We start from the raw sequence: 15,468 nt of genomic DNA on the forward strand, positions 1-15,468 counted from the left end.
AGTCACCCTGCTGGAAAGGACATGACCCTCAGCAGGAAGGAACACAACAGTGCTGGGATCACAGAGCAGGGAAGAAAAATACCCCGTCCTCAGGGCGCCTTTCTCCCCAACAGTAGCCATGGTCACAATGATTGCTAAGCAATGAGAAGGCAGCAACCATTCTGTCTCATTCACTGCAGCATCTGTGGCACCTGATGCTGAGTCTGCCATGTGGTGCTCACTGCAGGTAAATTTGATAAATAAGTGCAATAGTGAAGGAATGAAGAAAGGAAAGCAAAAAAAAAAAAAAAACAGTGCATACTCAAAGCTACAGATTTTCCAGTAGTCACATATGGATGTGACAGCTGGAACGTAAAGACGGCTGAGCTCTGAAGAAATGATGCTTTCGAACTGTGGTGCTGGAGAAGACGCTTGATATTTTTTTGAACTGCAAGGAGATCAAACTGGTCAATCCTAAATGAAATCAACCCTGAATATTAACTGGAAGGACTTTAGCCGGAGCTGCAATACTTTGGCCACCCGAAGCGAAGAGCCAGTTCATTGGAAAAGACCCTGATGGTGGGAATGACTGAAGGCAGGAGGAGAAAAGGGTGACAGAGGATGAGATGGTTAGACAGCATCACCAACTCAATGAACATGAATTTGAGCAAACCCTAGAAGATAGTGGAGGACAGGGAAGCCTGGCACGCTACAGTCCATGAGGTTGCAAAGAGTCAGACACAATTTAGCAACCGAACAACAACAACAAATTCACACATATGGAGATACACCATGTGTGCTTTCCAGGGCACAGCCTTAATTAGAGCTTACTATGGACCCACGATGGCGCTAGACCATTTATGTTACTCTTCCCGCGTTATACAGGGGGTCTCTGAGGCATAGAAAAAAATAAATAATTTGCCCCAGGATGCAGATACAATTAGTATACGGCGGAGCTGGGAACATTAAAGTGCCCATTATCTCCATGCCAAACTGCCCTTCTGCTTTCATGCCCTTCTCTGTTACCACGGCCTGCCTTTAAATAGAGGTGCTGTGCCTCTGAGCTCAGGAGGATCCGACCCTCCTGTGGTCATCATAAAGTGTGGATGCTTTGGTCAGCCCAGGCCCCAGGAGGACCAGGACTGCACCAGACTAAAGCCCTGGACTGCAGAGATTATCAGGTAATCAGAAAAGGTCTGGGCCCTCCGACAGCTCACAGTCTAGTGGGGAAGCCCGAGATTACAAGCATCATCACCCACATAATAAACTATTATTTATTGTCTTAACTGCTGTGAAGGAAACACACAGAGAGCTATGAGAATGTGTAGCCAGAGGCCTGACTGGGTGTGAGTGGCTGGGGAATTCCTCCCTGATGCAACACTGAGCTTAAACAGGAGGAAGACAGGGAGTACAGGGGAAGGAGAGGTGCTGAGCCAAGCATCTCCTCTTTCCACTCTGACTCTCTGCTCCTGGCCCCAGTCGGCAAATTCAAAAGAAACTGCTGTGCAGCTGACACTGCCTTGCAGCACTTAGTTAGGCAGAGGGCCTGAACACAGCCCCACACCCAGTGTGTCATCAAGGTCCAAGGGCATGAGCTCAGAGAGCCAGAGGCAACAAGTCCAGGCACTGACTAATGGCCCTACGTCTATCCAGTGCCACCCTGGGGGGAGGAATTGCATCCCAGTTGATCAAGGCCTCTGTTTAGCTTGGTAGGGCACTGCATTTTGGAAATGGTTTCCTGAGGAACCACATATAAGAACAGAAAATTCAGGAACTGGCTGCAATCCTAAAACATATAATCAAAATTAATTTAAAAAAAAAGAAAAAAACACAGGCTGATGGCCTTTTCCTGCAAAACCTAACTCACAAGTCAGGTTGTGAATTTTCAATTATAACTCAAAAAGTTCAATGGGCAACCCTTGAGGAGTTTTGCCAAGGCAAAATTCAGACAGCCTGTTTCTTCACGAAGACAATTACACTCCAGAATGCATTTCACTCATCAGGCCAGTAGAACCACTGCTTTTCAGATATAAATGTTCCACTGTTGGCGCTTTATCTAATGACCTCTTTAGTTTACAGTTTATTTCGCAGTTAAGCAGGAAGGAAGTCTGCCTCACTGATATTGTTGCTATTTTATTGTTTGGGACAAAGCCTTTATTTCTGTGTTTTAGCCAAATAAATATTTTGACTCCCATAGATTCAACTTGCTCAATACTTATTAAATACATAAGGTCATACACTCTAGCTCAAAGAACACTGAACCTGGAGTCAGACTGGCTGGACCACTAGCCTTTGATGTAAAGCAAATTCCTTTCCCTCACTGAACCTAACTGTCTTGCCCAGTAAAATAAGGGTGCGCTGCTCTAGAACCCAGGTTCCCAAACCCTAGGATTTTACTGTGGAATCCACTAGGGAGTTATGTTAAAAATGCAAGCTCTCCAAATCCTCGGTTCACGCAGGACTCTGAGATCCTTCCAGTGCCAGCATCCCATGACTTTCTGAAACAAGGCTCAGCAGATGAAAATATAATCACTTCCCTATGAAGGATGAATTTCTGAATTTCAATTCCCTTACAGAATTAGTGTAAAGGAGGGGGAGCTCAATACTTGAGAGAGAAGGTTGTGTAACACAGAGAAACAGCCCACGTATGCCCTACTGGTCACCAAGAGCTTTCGAAATACACATTTCAAGCCGCCTAATTAGTAGAGGTCTGAGTAGACAGGTAAATGATTGTCTAAATCAGGGGATTCTCCACTGGGTCCATAAACTCTCTGCATCTGAATATAAAACCTGTGTATACAAGTGTCTCTTTGATCTTACTTGAGAGAGGATCTGTTGCCTTCATCTCCCTCAGAATCCCAGTTCTGATGACTGCCAGATACACCTCTGAATGAGGCCAGCCACGCAGACAATATGGCCATGCTGGTTGCTGTGAAGAATGCAAAGGTGACAAAGACGCAGCCTCCTCCTTCAAAAAGTGGCTGCGGGAGGGACTGGGGGATGGGGCAGAGAGAAGTACACACCTAAGTCAACCCCACAACAAAGTAAGGAAAGGACCTCAAGAGGGTGGTCAGCAAGACATTTGTGAGTTCAGAGGAAGTGGTCTCCTTCCTGCTCAAGCAACCAGGGAGAGTAGACAGTTAAGCTGGGGTGGGGCTGCAAGGGTGGGGGGAAACAGTGTTTTTACAGATGTGTAGAAATGAAGATGGTAGGCACAGTGAGTCACCAGCGGAGGCCCAGAGAGAAATTAGCAAAAGTGGAATAACTCATTTGGATTTGAGAGTGTGAAAGAGCAGCTCTTATAATACTTATAAACTGATACAACTTCAACAATACTATTTGCATTTTGGCTATGGTGCCAATTTAAATCTGTGCCAATGAGAAATGTTTCTTAGATGATGGGTAAAGATCAATGGTTCTCAAGCACTCCCCATAAACCAGATGAAAGAGATAGTCTATCCCATTCTACACAAGAAGACGACATCCTATCCTGTGACTGTAATCACTAACTTGGGGAATCATGAAGTTCTCTGCACATACCCAAGGTGAACTTCAAAACTCCACTGCTACACAAAATGAGGCGAATAGTACAGACATCAGCCAGGACACAACATTAAGGAATGGTGTTATCTTTATTTATTAGAGTCACGAAGACTTTTGAATGGCAGTATCATATAATTATTCTTGGGCTCTAAGAAGCTTAATCCTGCAGAACTACATAAGATGGGTGAGAACAAGGAGGCTGGCAGAAAGGAAAGCAGTTGACACGGTAGAGGAGCCATGCAGCCAAGGCCTATGATAAAAATCTTATGATGATCCCCAAGTGAGGCTCTACATAAAATCGGAGAGGGCCACTGAGACAGGACTGAAAGACACTCACCACGCAGCTTTACTAAGGTTCCACAATGAATGTGATATCTATAAATAAGTAATGGAGGTGACATTGGCAAGATGGAGAAGGGACAGGCTACCCACTCCAGTATTCTTGGGCTTCCCTGGTGACTCAGGCAGTAAAGAGTTTGCCTGCAATGCTGGAGACCTGGGTTCGATCCCTGAGTTGGGAAAATCCTCTGGAGGAGGGCACGGCAACCCACTCCAGAATTCTTGCCTGGAGAATCCCCACAGACAGAGGAGCCTGGCGGGCTACAGTCCATGAGGTTGCAAAGAGTCAGACACGACTGAGGGACTAAGTGCAGCACAGCACAACCCTAGTCCCTTCACAGAAACTCCAACTTTGCAACCATCTATAGAAGGGTTGCTAGCATCCCTGAACCCAGGGGTAAGGTTGCAGCATCACAACAGAACACAAAAATGAGAAAAAAATAAACTACACTAAGAAGGGCAGGGGCTTCCCTGGTGGCTCAGTGGAATAGAATCTGCATGTCAATGCAACAGACATTGGCATGCAGGTGCAATCTCTGATCAGGGAATATCCCACATTTGGTAGGCAGAGCAACTAAGCCCATGTGACACCACTACTGAGCCTGTGCTCTAGAGCCCTCGAGCCCCAACTACTGAGCCCACTCGCCACAAATACCAAAGCCTGCCCCCCTGAGCCTGTGCTCAGAAAAATAGTGAAATTAAAGTGAAGGTCACTCAGTCATGTCTAACTCTTTGTGACCCCATGGACTATACAGTCCATGGAATTCTCCAGGCCAGAATACTAGAGTGGGTAGCCTTTCCCTTCTCCAAGGGATCTTCCCCACCCACGGATCGAACCCACGTCTCCCACATTGCAGGCAGATTCTTTACCAGCTGAGCCACAAGGGAAGACCAAGAATACTAGAGTAGGTAGCCTATCCCTCCTCCAGGGTCTCCTGCACTGAAGGCAGATTCTTTACCAACTGACCTATGAGGGAAGCCCACAAGCCACTGCGATGAGAAGCCTACGAACCACAACTAGAGAGTAGCCCCTGCTCATCACAACTAGAGAAAAACCCACACAGCAACAAAGAGCCAGGACAGTCAAAAATAAATTAAAAAAAAATTATTTTTTTATAAAAGAAGAGTAGGAAGAACAGCCTCACTTCATTCTTGATAAATGAATTATGTTTTAAAGGATCATGTAATGACTTATAAATAGTACAGATATATGGCATTATTTTCTTATGCATTAAGAGCATTCATTTCTTAAAAGATAAGCAGAATGAATAGCCCCATTCTTGTTTTGAAATTCTCTCTCTCTCTGATTCTGAGTTTATTTCAGATGGCCAGGTAAGCAGTCACAAGAGCATAAGGTAGGGTGGTGGCCTGGCAGAGAGGAAAAGGCTAAATGGAAGCCATGTAACGTGGGAACCTAGAGAGGACTTGTCAGCTCCTGGAGGATGGGAGTCAAGAGTGACTATGCAGTTTCTGGTCCTGGTCATTAGGACAATGAGGGTGTTATTAACAGAAGAGGAAGTCAGGAGAGGAAGCGGCATGGATAAGCCAGCCTCCAAGTTGGGTGTGAAGGATTTTATATATGCTTTCTGTCTATCTGGCTTAAATAAGCCAAACTAGCACCACTGACAACACTGCTCCGGGATGGGAGTGAAGGACAGGGCAGAACCTCAGCTCCATGCTCGGCCTTGGACCAAGGAAACGCAGACCATCAGAAAAGCACCTATGCAGTTCTGAGGAGAATCACAGACTCCTTTAGATAACTGACCACCTTCATAGACTGCTTCCAGACTGGTCTCTGAGCTTAGCTCACAGAAGGTGTTACATACACATCACTGATTCTCTACAGGGAGGCCTCTGAAGATATCCACTGCCCCCATCCACATATCCCTGCCAAAAAAAAAAAAAAGAAATCTAACCCATACAACTAGGGAGAAATAAAGACTAACGGAGAACTCTGAGATCATGTCAGGCAATCGACTGTTTTTAAAAATGAAGAACCCAAGACCTACAGAGGTGAAAGCACAAAAGTACTTATGGACAGAATTCCTCCATCTCTTCTTCCTGTCACCTGATAGCAAGTCACGAAAGATGCTCACTTCCTAGGGTACAGCAATTTCACCTGCAGTGGTTGAGATAAATACCACAGGAAGGCACCTGGCACTATTTGCTTTAATTGCTATAGGAGGGAAAAGCCTGGAGGTAGATATGGAAAAAGGAGGCACATTCCCTAAGCTTGTTTTCACTGAGGTTTCCTGTATCTTTTAACAATGGCTCACATTACTAATGTTAGTCACATTATATTAGTCAACTAGCCACTTTTGGAGAAGGCAATGGCACCCCACTCCAGTACTCTTGCCTGGAAAATCCCATGGACAGAGGAGCCTAGAAGGCTGCAGTCCTTGGGGTCGCTGAGGGTCGGACACGACTGAGCGACTTCACTTTCACTTTTCACTTTCATGCATTGGAGAAGGAAATGGCAACCCACTCCAGTGTTCTTGCCTGGAGAATCCCAGGGACGGGGGAGCCTGGTGGGCTGCCGTCTGTGGGGTCGCACAGAGTTGGACACGACTGAAGTGACTTAGCAGCAGCAGCAGCAGCCACTTTTAAGAGAAACAGTATCAATATATATCTTTCTTTATATTGAATCTCTAATCTGTATACAAGGTTCACTTTAAAAGTAAAAAAGAGGAAGGAAATCAAGATCATATGTTCACTCTGAAATGTTTTGTGTGTCCTGAGCAGAAGAAAAATAGAAGCCCTTGTTGTAACTCATTTCTCATTTTTTAACATACATTTAAGAGGATCTATAAATCATAAAACTCTCGAGTCAGAAATTAAATTTCAAAAAGAGCACTGGCTGTCTTCACCAGGTAATGTCATCAAAAGACTCATTATGGCTAGAATTTATGAGATAAAAACATAGATAAATCAGATTTTACTAACAGAAAAATAGACAGTGATATAAACCTCAATTAACACAGAGGGCTCTTAAATTCACTTTGAATAGAAATTTTCTACTCACATAAAATTTTGAAGAAGACACAGTTATCCATTTACCTAAATCTCACCTTAGTAGCCGAAGGAAAGCTTCTAAAAACAAAAAGTGTCTTAAAAAAAAATCTATATCTAGAGAGACAATTGACTAAGGATCATATCCTTATTCTGATGTCTGTTCAGTGATTTCAAGAAGTCTATCTAGAAATTCTTCAATCTACACTGGAAACCACAGTTTTGCTTGAGTTATGAGACACAGAAATAATATGCATATATTTTAAGCCAAAGCTATAAAAACTTTCAAGTATTCCTAATAAGCATAGTTACCAAAACAAGACCGTATAGAAAGTAATTTAACAATATCTGGGTCTTCACCGGTGGTTCTGATGGTAAAGAGTCTGCCTGCCAATGCAAGAAGACTTGGATTTGATCCGTGGGTTGGGAAGATCCCCTGGAGAAGGGAATGGCAACCCATTCCAGTATTGTTGCCTGGAGAATTCCATGGACAGAGGAGCCCTGAGGGCTACTGTCCATGGGGTCGCAAAGAGTCGGACATGACTGAGTGACTAACACTCACACATCAAAATCACAAATCCACATATCCTCTGACCCAAAAATTCTATTTCTGAAAGTGTATTTTATAAATAAACTTGCACACAAACAAGGTTATTTACAGCAGCAGTACTTGTTAATAGAAGAGTAGAAATAGTCCAAATGCCACTAAGAGAACACTTGCTAAATAAATCGTGACAGTTATACAGTGGAATACTATGTATTGGTAGAGATGAATGATAAAGTGCTCTTTGTACTATATGAAAAATATTCAAAACATTAAACAAAAAAATTCAAGAAACAAAAATGTGTATTATATGCCACATTCTAAATTAAAAGGCAAGCAGGGAAAATAATAATTTATGTTTGTTTCTAAAGAGACTTTTTTAAAGATAAAGAAATTTAAAATAAAGAAATTTTGGAAGGATACATAAAAAAACTGGGGAGGTAAAGAATAAAATAGGAGGGAAGTATTTTACTGTGTAGCTTTTTATTCTCTTCAATTTTTGAACTATGTGACATTACCTACTCAAAAAATTAAGTAATTTTCAAATAGCAAGAGCTATCTACTTAGTGTTCAAATCACTTTATTAAATAAAAGTGCTTCTTTATAACAGTGAGATATTTTAGCATATTCTCAAACAAACCTGACCTTTGCCTCTTTAAGTGAAAATGAAATCAGATGATTCTTGTCCTTGCTTCTTTAAAAAAAGTGTTTTTACATACCTTGCATAAATGTAATACATTGAGTACTTTGGTCTAAAAGACAATCCCATTTCAGTGTTTTCAAGTTAAATCTGAACTTGTGACTGATATAAAAACCAGCAAAATTCCAGCAATGCAATTAAATTTTCAGAACTTTCCTATCTCAACACTGAAAATAACCATACCTTTGTCCAAATGGTTTTTCCTCCCATGGGGAATTCGGTTAAGGCAAAGAATATACCCATCTGCTGTCACAACCAGGTGTTCCTCACTAGGGAATCCCCAGTGAGAGATAATTTCACTCTGTGGAGCAAAGGAGAAGACAAAATGTCAACGACCAAGTTTTATTTCAGAAGCCAGTCATTACTGAAATTTTAGTCTGCTCAATCCAGTAGCCAATCTCCATCACAAGAGTAAATCCTCCACTTGTTTTACCCCTGCATTCCACTCACAGATGCTTAGTTAAACCTTGGTTTCACCATTCTAACATGTTCTGCACCAAGTGTGCCTTATTTTACCATAGCTTTGGGCTTCTTTGGTTCCATCCTGGCTCCCAGGCACAAATAAACACTTCTTTCTTTTCTAAATATGCCAGTTAATTCTGTAATCTACAATTTTCCTTGTTTTAAGAGACCCCATCCTGGGAAATGAAGGATAAAAAGTATTAATCTGTTTTTACTCAATGGAACAATAGATCTACAGTAGAATGTCAAGGTAGAGTTGAACAAGATAAAATGATACAGACCCAGAGCAAATCACTATCTTGTACATCTTAAACTAATGCAATGCTGTATGTCCATTACATCTCAATAAAACCAGGGGGAAAGATGAAAAGGAATAATGATCAAATTCACATAAAGAAAGATCTATGGGGCAATTAGGTTTTCCAATTAGGGGCAATGGGAATGCTCAAACTACTGCACAATTGCACTCATCTCACACACTAGCAAAGTAATGCTCAAAATTCTCCAAGCCAGGCTTCAGCAGTACATGAACCATGAACTTCCAGATGTTCAAGCTGGATTTAGAAAAGGCAGAGGAACCAGAGATCAAATTGCCAACATCCACTGGATCATCAAAAAAGCAAGAGAGTTCCAGAAAAACATCTACTTCTGCTTTATTGACTATGCCAAAGCCTTTGACTGTGTGGATCACAATCAACTGTGGAAAATTCTGAAAGAGATGGGAATACCAGACCATCTGACCTGCCTCCTGAGAAATCTGTATGCAGGTCAAGAAGCAACAGGACTAGACACGGAAGAACAGATTGGTTCCAAATAGGGAAAGGAGTACATCAAGGCTATATATTGTCACCCTGCTTATTTAACTTATATGCAGAGTACATCATGAGAAACACCAGACTGGATGAAGCATAAGCTGGGATCAAGATTGCCGGGAGAACTATCAATAACCTCAGATATGCCGATGACACCACCCTTATGGCAGAAAGCGAAGAAGAATTAAACAGACTCATGATGAAAGTGAAAGAGGACAGTGAAAAAGCTGGCTTAAAGCTCAACATTCAGAAAACGAAGATCACGGCATCTGGTCCCATCACTTCATGGAAAATAGATGGGGAAACAGTGGCTGACTTCATTTTGGGGAGCTCCAAAATCACTGCAGATGGTGACTGCAGCCATGAAATTAAAAGACACTTACTCTTTGGAAGAAAAGTTATGACCAACTTAGCATATTAAAAAGCAGAGACATTACTTTGCCGACAAAGGTCCACCTAGTTAAAGCTACGGTTTTTCCAGTAGTCATGTATGGACGTGAGGGTTGGACTATAAAGAAAGCTGAGTGCCAAAGAGTTAATGCTTGTGAACTGTGGTGTTGGAGAAGACTCTTGAGAGTCCATTGGACTGCAATAAGATCCAACCAGTCCATCCTAAAGGAAATCAGTCCTGAATATTCATTGGAAGGACTGATGCTGAAGCTGAAACTCCGATACTTTGGCCACCTGATGCGAAGAACTGACTCACTGGAAAAGACCCTGATGCTGGGAAAGATTGAAGGTGGGAGGAGAAGGGGACAACAGAGGATGAGATAGTTGGATGGCATCACCAACTCAATGGACATGAGTTTGAATAAACTCAGGGAGTTGGTGATAGACAGGAAGGCCTGGTGTGCTGCAGTCCATGGAGTCACAAAGAGTCGGAAATGACTAAGCGACTGAACTGAATGTTTAATAAAAGTTTCAGGTATACAACACAGTGATTCATAATTTTTAAAGGTTAAATTCCATTTATAGTTATTATAAAATATTGTTAATATTCCCTGTGCTGTACAATATATCCTTGAAGCTTCTTTATTTTACACATAGCAGTTTGTACCACTTAATCCATTGGGCAATTGTTAATTAGGAGCTCAGTGGCATACAGCTAACTCAGTTATCCAGAAGACAATGTAAATAAGTGCTTGTGATTCTCTCTACTACAAATACTTGAAAGGATTTAAGTTTATCATTCTTACAGAAAAAAATTAAAAAGGAAAAATGCTTTTAATTTTAAAAAACCTTCAAAAGAAAAAATCAGGAACAGGAGATAACACGTATCCTTAAAACCCTAATAACAGGTTGCACACTCTTGACTGACTATAACTTTATCAAAATCTCCAAAGCTGCCTGATTCTTCATTTGTGTCACTGTTTTAAACCTTCTATTTTCTGTAGCAATCTATACTTTCCTGATATTTTATGCCTAAATAAAGTATCTCCAGTTTTAATTGTTCGCTTCAGATTAATAACTTCAAGATGTTTTCATTACATGAGGGATTATATATTTGCTTGTTTGTTCTAACAAAATTGCTTTCAGATACTTTGATCTTTGTATTGAACTATGAACACTGGTAATCTGTCCTTGTTTATCACGTTCAGTATTAACATTCTTCGGAAGTTTTAACACTTTCTTATTGTTGATTAAACAAATTCAGTGAGATTTAAAAATGAAATGAATGTCTAAAAATATCACTTATCTTATTAAGAATTATATCATTTCATCAGTAAAAAGAAGTTTGTAAAATACACATTACCTAGTGGGTAAAGTCCAGCTAACTGAACTGGAGATTCAGAGACCAGGAAAAACATAATGAGATATAGAGAGAATGGAGTTTGTAGCTTCACGTAGCTATGTAACTGGATTTCAGAAAATAACATTGATCACAGATGCGTTTTAAGAAGCAGATGCCTTTAAGAAACTTACCACATTCATATTTGTTTCGGGATCCACAGGTGTCTGCTTCCATCCAGATGCCTGGGAAGGCAGGGTCCCAAGGACCAAACAGACCAGCAAACCCCAGAGCCACATTTTCATTCTGTATAAAACAGTCTGTTGTTATTTGCCTACACCAATTTTACTACACAAAATTACACTGGTAAATAATGCTCCAAGGTTCTGAACAAGTTTACGTCAGGTAAAAGTTAGGCAAAGGACAAATACGGAACAAATGACTCAAGCCACACCTCAAAGAAAAAATTCAGGAATTCTTTTTAACTAGAAAACTTCCCACCCACCACCCTCAGTTAATTTGTGACACATGGAGCCCAGAACACCCACCCACCTCCTCACCACAAAGTTAAACGTAATGTTCCTGGAGCAAGAGCAGAAGAGAGGACTCAGAGGAGAATATGCTGAGAAAAGGGAAGATCCCCAAAATTCCAAAGCCTGTTAACCTCCCACCTTTTCCTCTCTAACTGTGATTTAAATGTTCTGAAGTTCAGCTGATATGAGCTCCTATGCTTGCTAGTTATTCACGTCCCTTCTTGCACAAAGTTACACGTTAGGATTTGAATTTGTCACCCAAGGGAAAAAAAGTGAAATGAAAAAAATAAGAGAGCTGGCAGAAGGAAAGAAGATTGCCCCTCTCTGCTTCTGAGACCCTCTCCAGGGATCAACACAGACCAGATAATTCTAACAGTGATGGCACAAAATCACAGCACAGCAAAGACCTTGGGGATGGATATTAAAGGCAAAATGAAGTGACTCTTCCAAGGACATGCCAATGGTTAAAGGCAAAAGTGGGACTACAGCCCCAGCCTCCCACATATTTTAAAATAAATATATTCCTTAAAGATATGAATGACGGCAGACGAATGGACAAGGAAGTTGTGGCACATATACACAATGGAATATTACTCAGCTATAAAAAGGAACACATTTGAGTCACTTCTAATGAGGTGGATGAAACTGGAGCCTATTATACAGACTCAGAAAGAGAAACACCAATACTGTATATTAATGCATAAATACGGAATTTAGAAAGACAGTAACAGTGACCTTATATGCAAGACAGAAAAAGAGACACAGATGTAAAGAACAAACTTTTGGACTATGTGGGAGAAGGAGAGGGTGGGATGATTTGAGAGAAGAATATAGAAACATGTATATTACCATATGTAAGACCAGTGCAAGTTTGATGCATGAAGCAGGGCACTCAAAGCCAATGCTCTGGGACAACCCAGAGGGATGGGGTAGGGAAGAAGGTGGGAGGGGGATTCATGGTGGGGGGACACATGTGCACCTGTGGCTGATTCATGTTTATATATGGCAAAAACCATCACAATATTGTAAAGCAATTATCCTCCAATTAAAATAAATAAATTAATTTTTTTTAAGATATGGATGAGTGTATCCCAATACAAAGACTTGTATAAGGATGTTCGTAACAGCTCTATGGGCAATAGTCAAACACGAGAAAAACCCAAATGCCCTTAATGGGTGAATGGATTATGATGTATACATACTATTCAGCAATAAAAAGGAATGCACATAAATAACATGGATGAATCTCAAAATAATTAGGGTGAGTGAAAGTCCATAGTCCCAAGCACATGATGTGTGCAGTCGCTCAGTTGTGTCCAACTCTTTTCAGCCCCATGGACTATAGCCTGTCAGGCTTCTCTGCCCATGGAATTTTCCAGGCAAGAATACTGGAGTGTTTTGCCATTTCCTACTTCAGGGGATCTTTCTGACCCAGGGATTGAACCGGCATCTCTTGCGTCTCCTGCATTGGCAGGTAGATTCTTTACAAAGCCAGATCAAATAAATACATATGATTTCATTTCTATAAAACCCTAGAAAATGCAACCTAATCTCTATTGACAGAAAGCAGATAAATGGCTGCCTGGGGAAACGAGGGGCAGGAAGTAAGCATTGCAAAGGGGTACCCAATGCACAAGGAATCTTCTGGAGGTAATGGACAGGTTAATGACATTTAACAATCATAGTTTCACATGTATAAACATATCAAAACGCATAAAATGTACATTCTAAAGATATCCTGATAGTATTGTACGTCAGTAATTCAACAGAGCTGTTTTTAAGATGGGCTTAAACCCAGTATTACACAAGTCTTAAGAAACTGGTTCTCAGATGATGGCAAAAGTGAACTAGCTCCCTTCTGCTGATTCATCTCCTGCTGGTGATGGAGTGATTTCTCCCAGAGGTGGTGAACCTGAAATTTCTAGACAGGAATGGATATTATCTTGAATCTATACAGGCAAAGTCACAAGTTTACATTTCTTTATGGTGGTTAGGAAGGGCTGTACAGTTTCGGTCTACCTTTATCATAAATACAACCTTCCGAAAGCCCATTATTACTAGGGAATACCAAGTAGATTGAAAAAGAAAAGTAAAAGTTTGTAACCACAGTTTCAAATCGTAACGACTCCAGTGGCAGCTGCTTTTCCACTGAATGCAGTGCTCCCAGATCTGGGGCAGCTATCCCCAAAGAAAGCTCCAGAAGGATGATATCTGAAGCTACTCAACTAGAAAAGTCATCCAACTGATTTTTCCTTCCAACAAAACACTGGACAGTTTCTCAACCTATCAGTCAAGTAACTGTCATAGGATGATGACTAAGAAGTTCAAGGAGAAAAAGCCTCCTCCACAATGGATTCAGTGGGCTCTGCAACTTTATCTCAATTCTTTTGGTATTGTTAACAACCCAACTAAGTACTTGTCTGTCTTCATTTTACACCAGCCTGAGGGCAGAGCCAGTCTCTGGGTCAACTCTGAACCCCCAGGACCCAGCAAAGGGTGGACACACAACAGATTCTGAAAAACAGTATTGGGGCAGACCAGAGTTCAGTAGCTGAAGAAAAGATAAGCTCCAAAGCAGCCTGTTATTCAGCTAACAATAACAACACTAATAATTTTGACTCCCATTTAAGCTCTTGCTGTGCTCCAGATTTCGCAGGCAGCGCTTCGGTCCTACTATGTTCATTACGCTTCCAACAATTCTCTGCGGTACCGTTAAATCCTTTTTCCAGGAAACTGAGGCTCACCCAGGTTTATTACTGGAAGCAAACTGTCCAGTGGTTAAATAGTATCGCAGGGAAATTCACCAGGACAGGTATCAAGCCGTTCCTTGACCACTCCTCTGGCTAAAACGTAAGCGCGTTCTGGGGGCTGCCTGGCGGAGCTAATACGAGTAAAGGACGAGGAGGAAGTAGGGGAACTGGGAATCAGAAATCCTGGGTGTCGCTGCAGCCCAGGGAAGGACGGGCAACTTCAAGAGAGCCCTCAACTCCCGGGTGCCCTCGGGTGCTCCGGGAACCAGCGCAGAGGGGTCCCGCAGAGGATCACAGGCGGCGTGACTGAGCACTCGGACCCCGCGGAGGAAAGCCGATGCTGCAGCACCCTCACCTAACAGTGCAGCAGGGCCGGCACTCACCTGCAGCCGTCCTCCCGGGCCGCTGTCTAGGGCCGCAGTGCCTGCTCGAGAGGCTGGGGCGGCCGCAGAAAACCCGGAGGGGCGGAGCCTCGCTGGACCCGGGGCCCGCGCCCGCGCGAGGCTCAGCCAGTCTAGCGCCCCCAATCAGATCAGCCCAACCTTGGGAAGAGCAGGGGAGACTCCGCTTCCGAGCGGGCTCCCTGCTCCCGCGGAGCATGCGCCATGGGCGCGCTCCAGCGGTGCGGCGTCCCGCAGCCGGCTACGGGGAGGAGCTCATCACCAGCTCCACCCACAGGCCGCGCCGGCCGGGTCTGGTAGGCTGCGTGGGCTCCACCGCAGGAGCTCCTGCAGAGCCACTAAGCTCCGCGCCTGGCACAGAGAAGGTGGGCTCTGTATTTGTGATTATATGCTACTTATGAATCCCTCAGCGGTGTGCCTGAGGCAGGGCAATCTTGTTGTACATTTTATTTTTATTACTAAAATGCCTAGCATTAAGTGGGTAAAGAGTTTGCAATGCGGGAGAACCGTGTTCGATCCCTGGCTTGGGAAGATCCCCTGGAGAAGGAAATGGCAAACTACTCCAGTATTCTTGCCTGGAGAATTCCATGGACAGAGGAGCCTGGTGGGCTACAGTCCATGGGGGTCACAAAGAGTCGGACACGACTGAGTGCCTAACACTTTAACT

At 42.7% G+C, this 15,468-nt stretch overlaps 1 protein-coding gene across 1 annotated transcript in view; it reads right to left on the reverse strand.

Moving 5' to 3' along the window:
• Positions 1-14,927, reverse strand: part of LIPA (lipase A, lysosomal acid type) — a 39,561-nt gene extending 24,634 nt beyond the window's left edge. Inside the window, exons 1-3 of the mRNA XM_055425129.2 lie at positions 14,784-14,927; positions 11,312-11,423; positions 8,298-8,415 (exon numbers count right to left, since the gene is read on the reverse strand). Coding sequence (XP_055281104.2) covers positions 8,298-8,415; positions 11,312-11,422 — 229 coding nt within the window. The 5' untranslated portion in view covers position 11,423; positions 14,784-14,927. The remainder of the gene's footprint in view (positions 1-8,297; positions 8,416-11,311; positions 11,424-14,783) is intronic.
• Between the last annotated feature and the right edge of the window lie 541 nt (positions 14,928-15,468).

Source organism: Moschus berezovskii, chromosome 12, assembly GCF_049115385.1.
Source record: "Moschus berezovskii isolate FMDL1 chromosome 12, NW_MosBer_1.0, whole genome shotgun sequence".
Lineage (NCBI taxonomy): Eukaryota > Metazoa > Chordata > Mammalia > Artiodactyla > Moschidae > Moschus > Moschus berezovskii.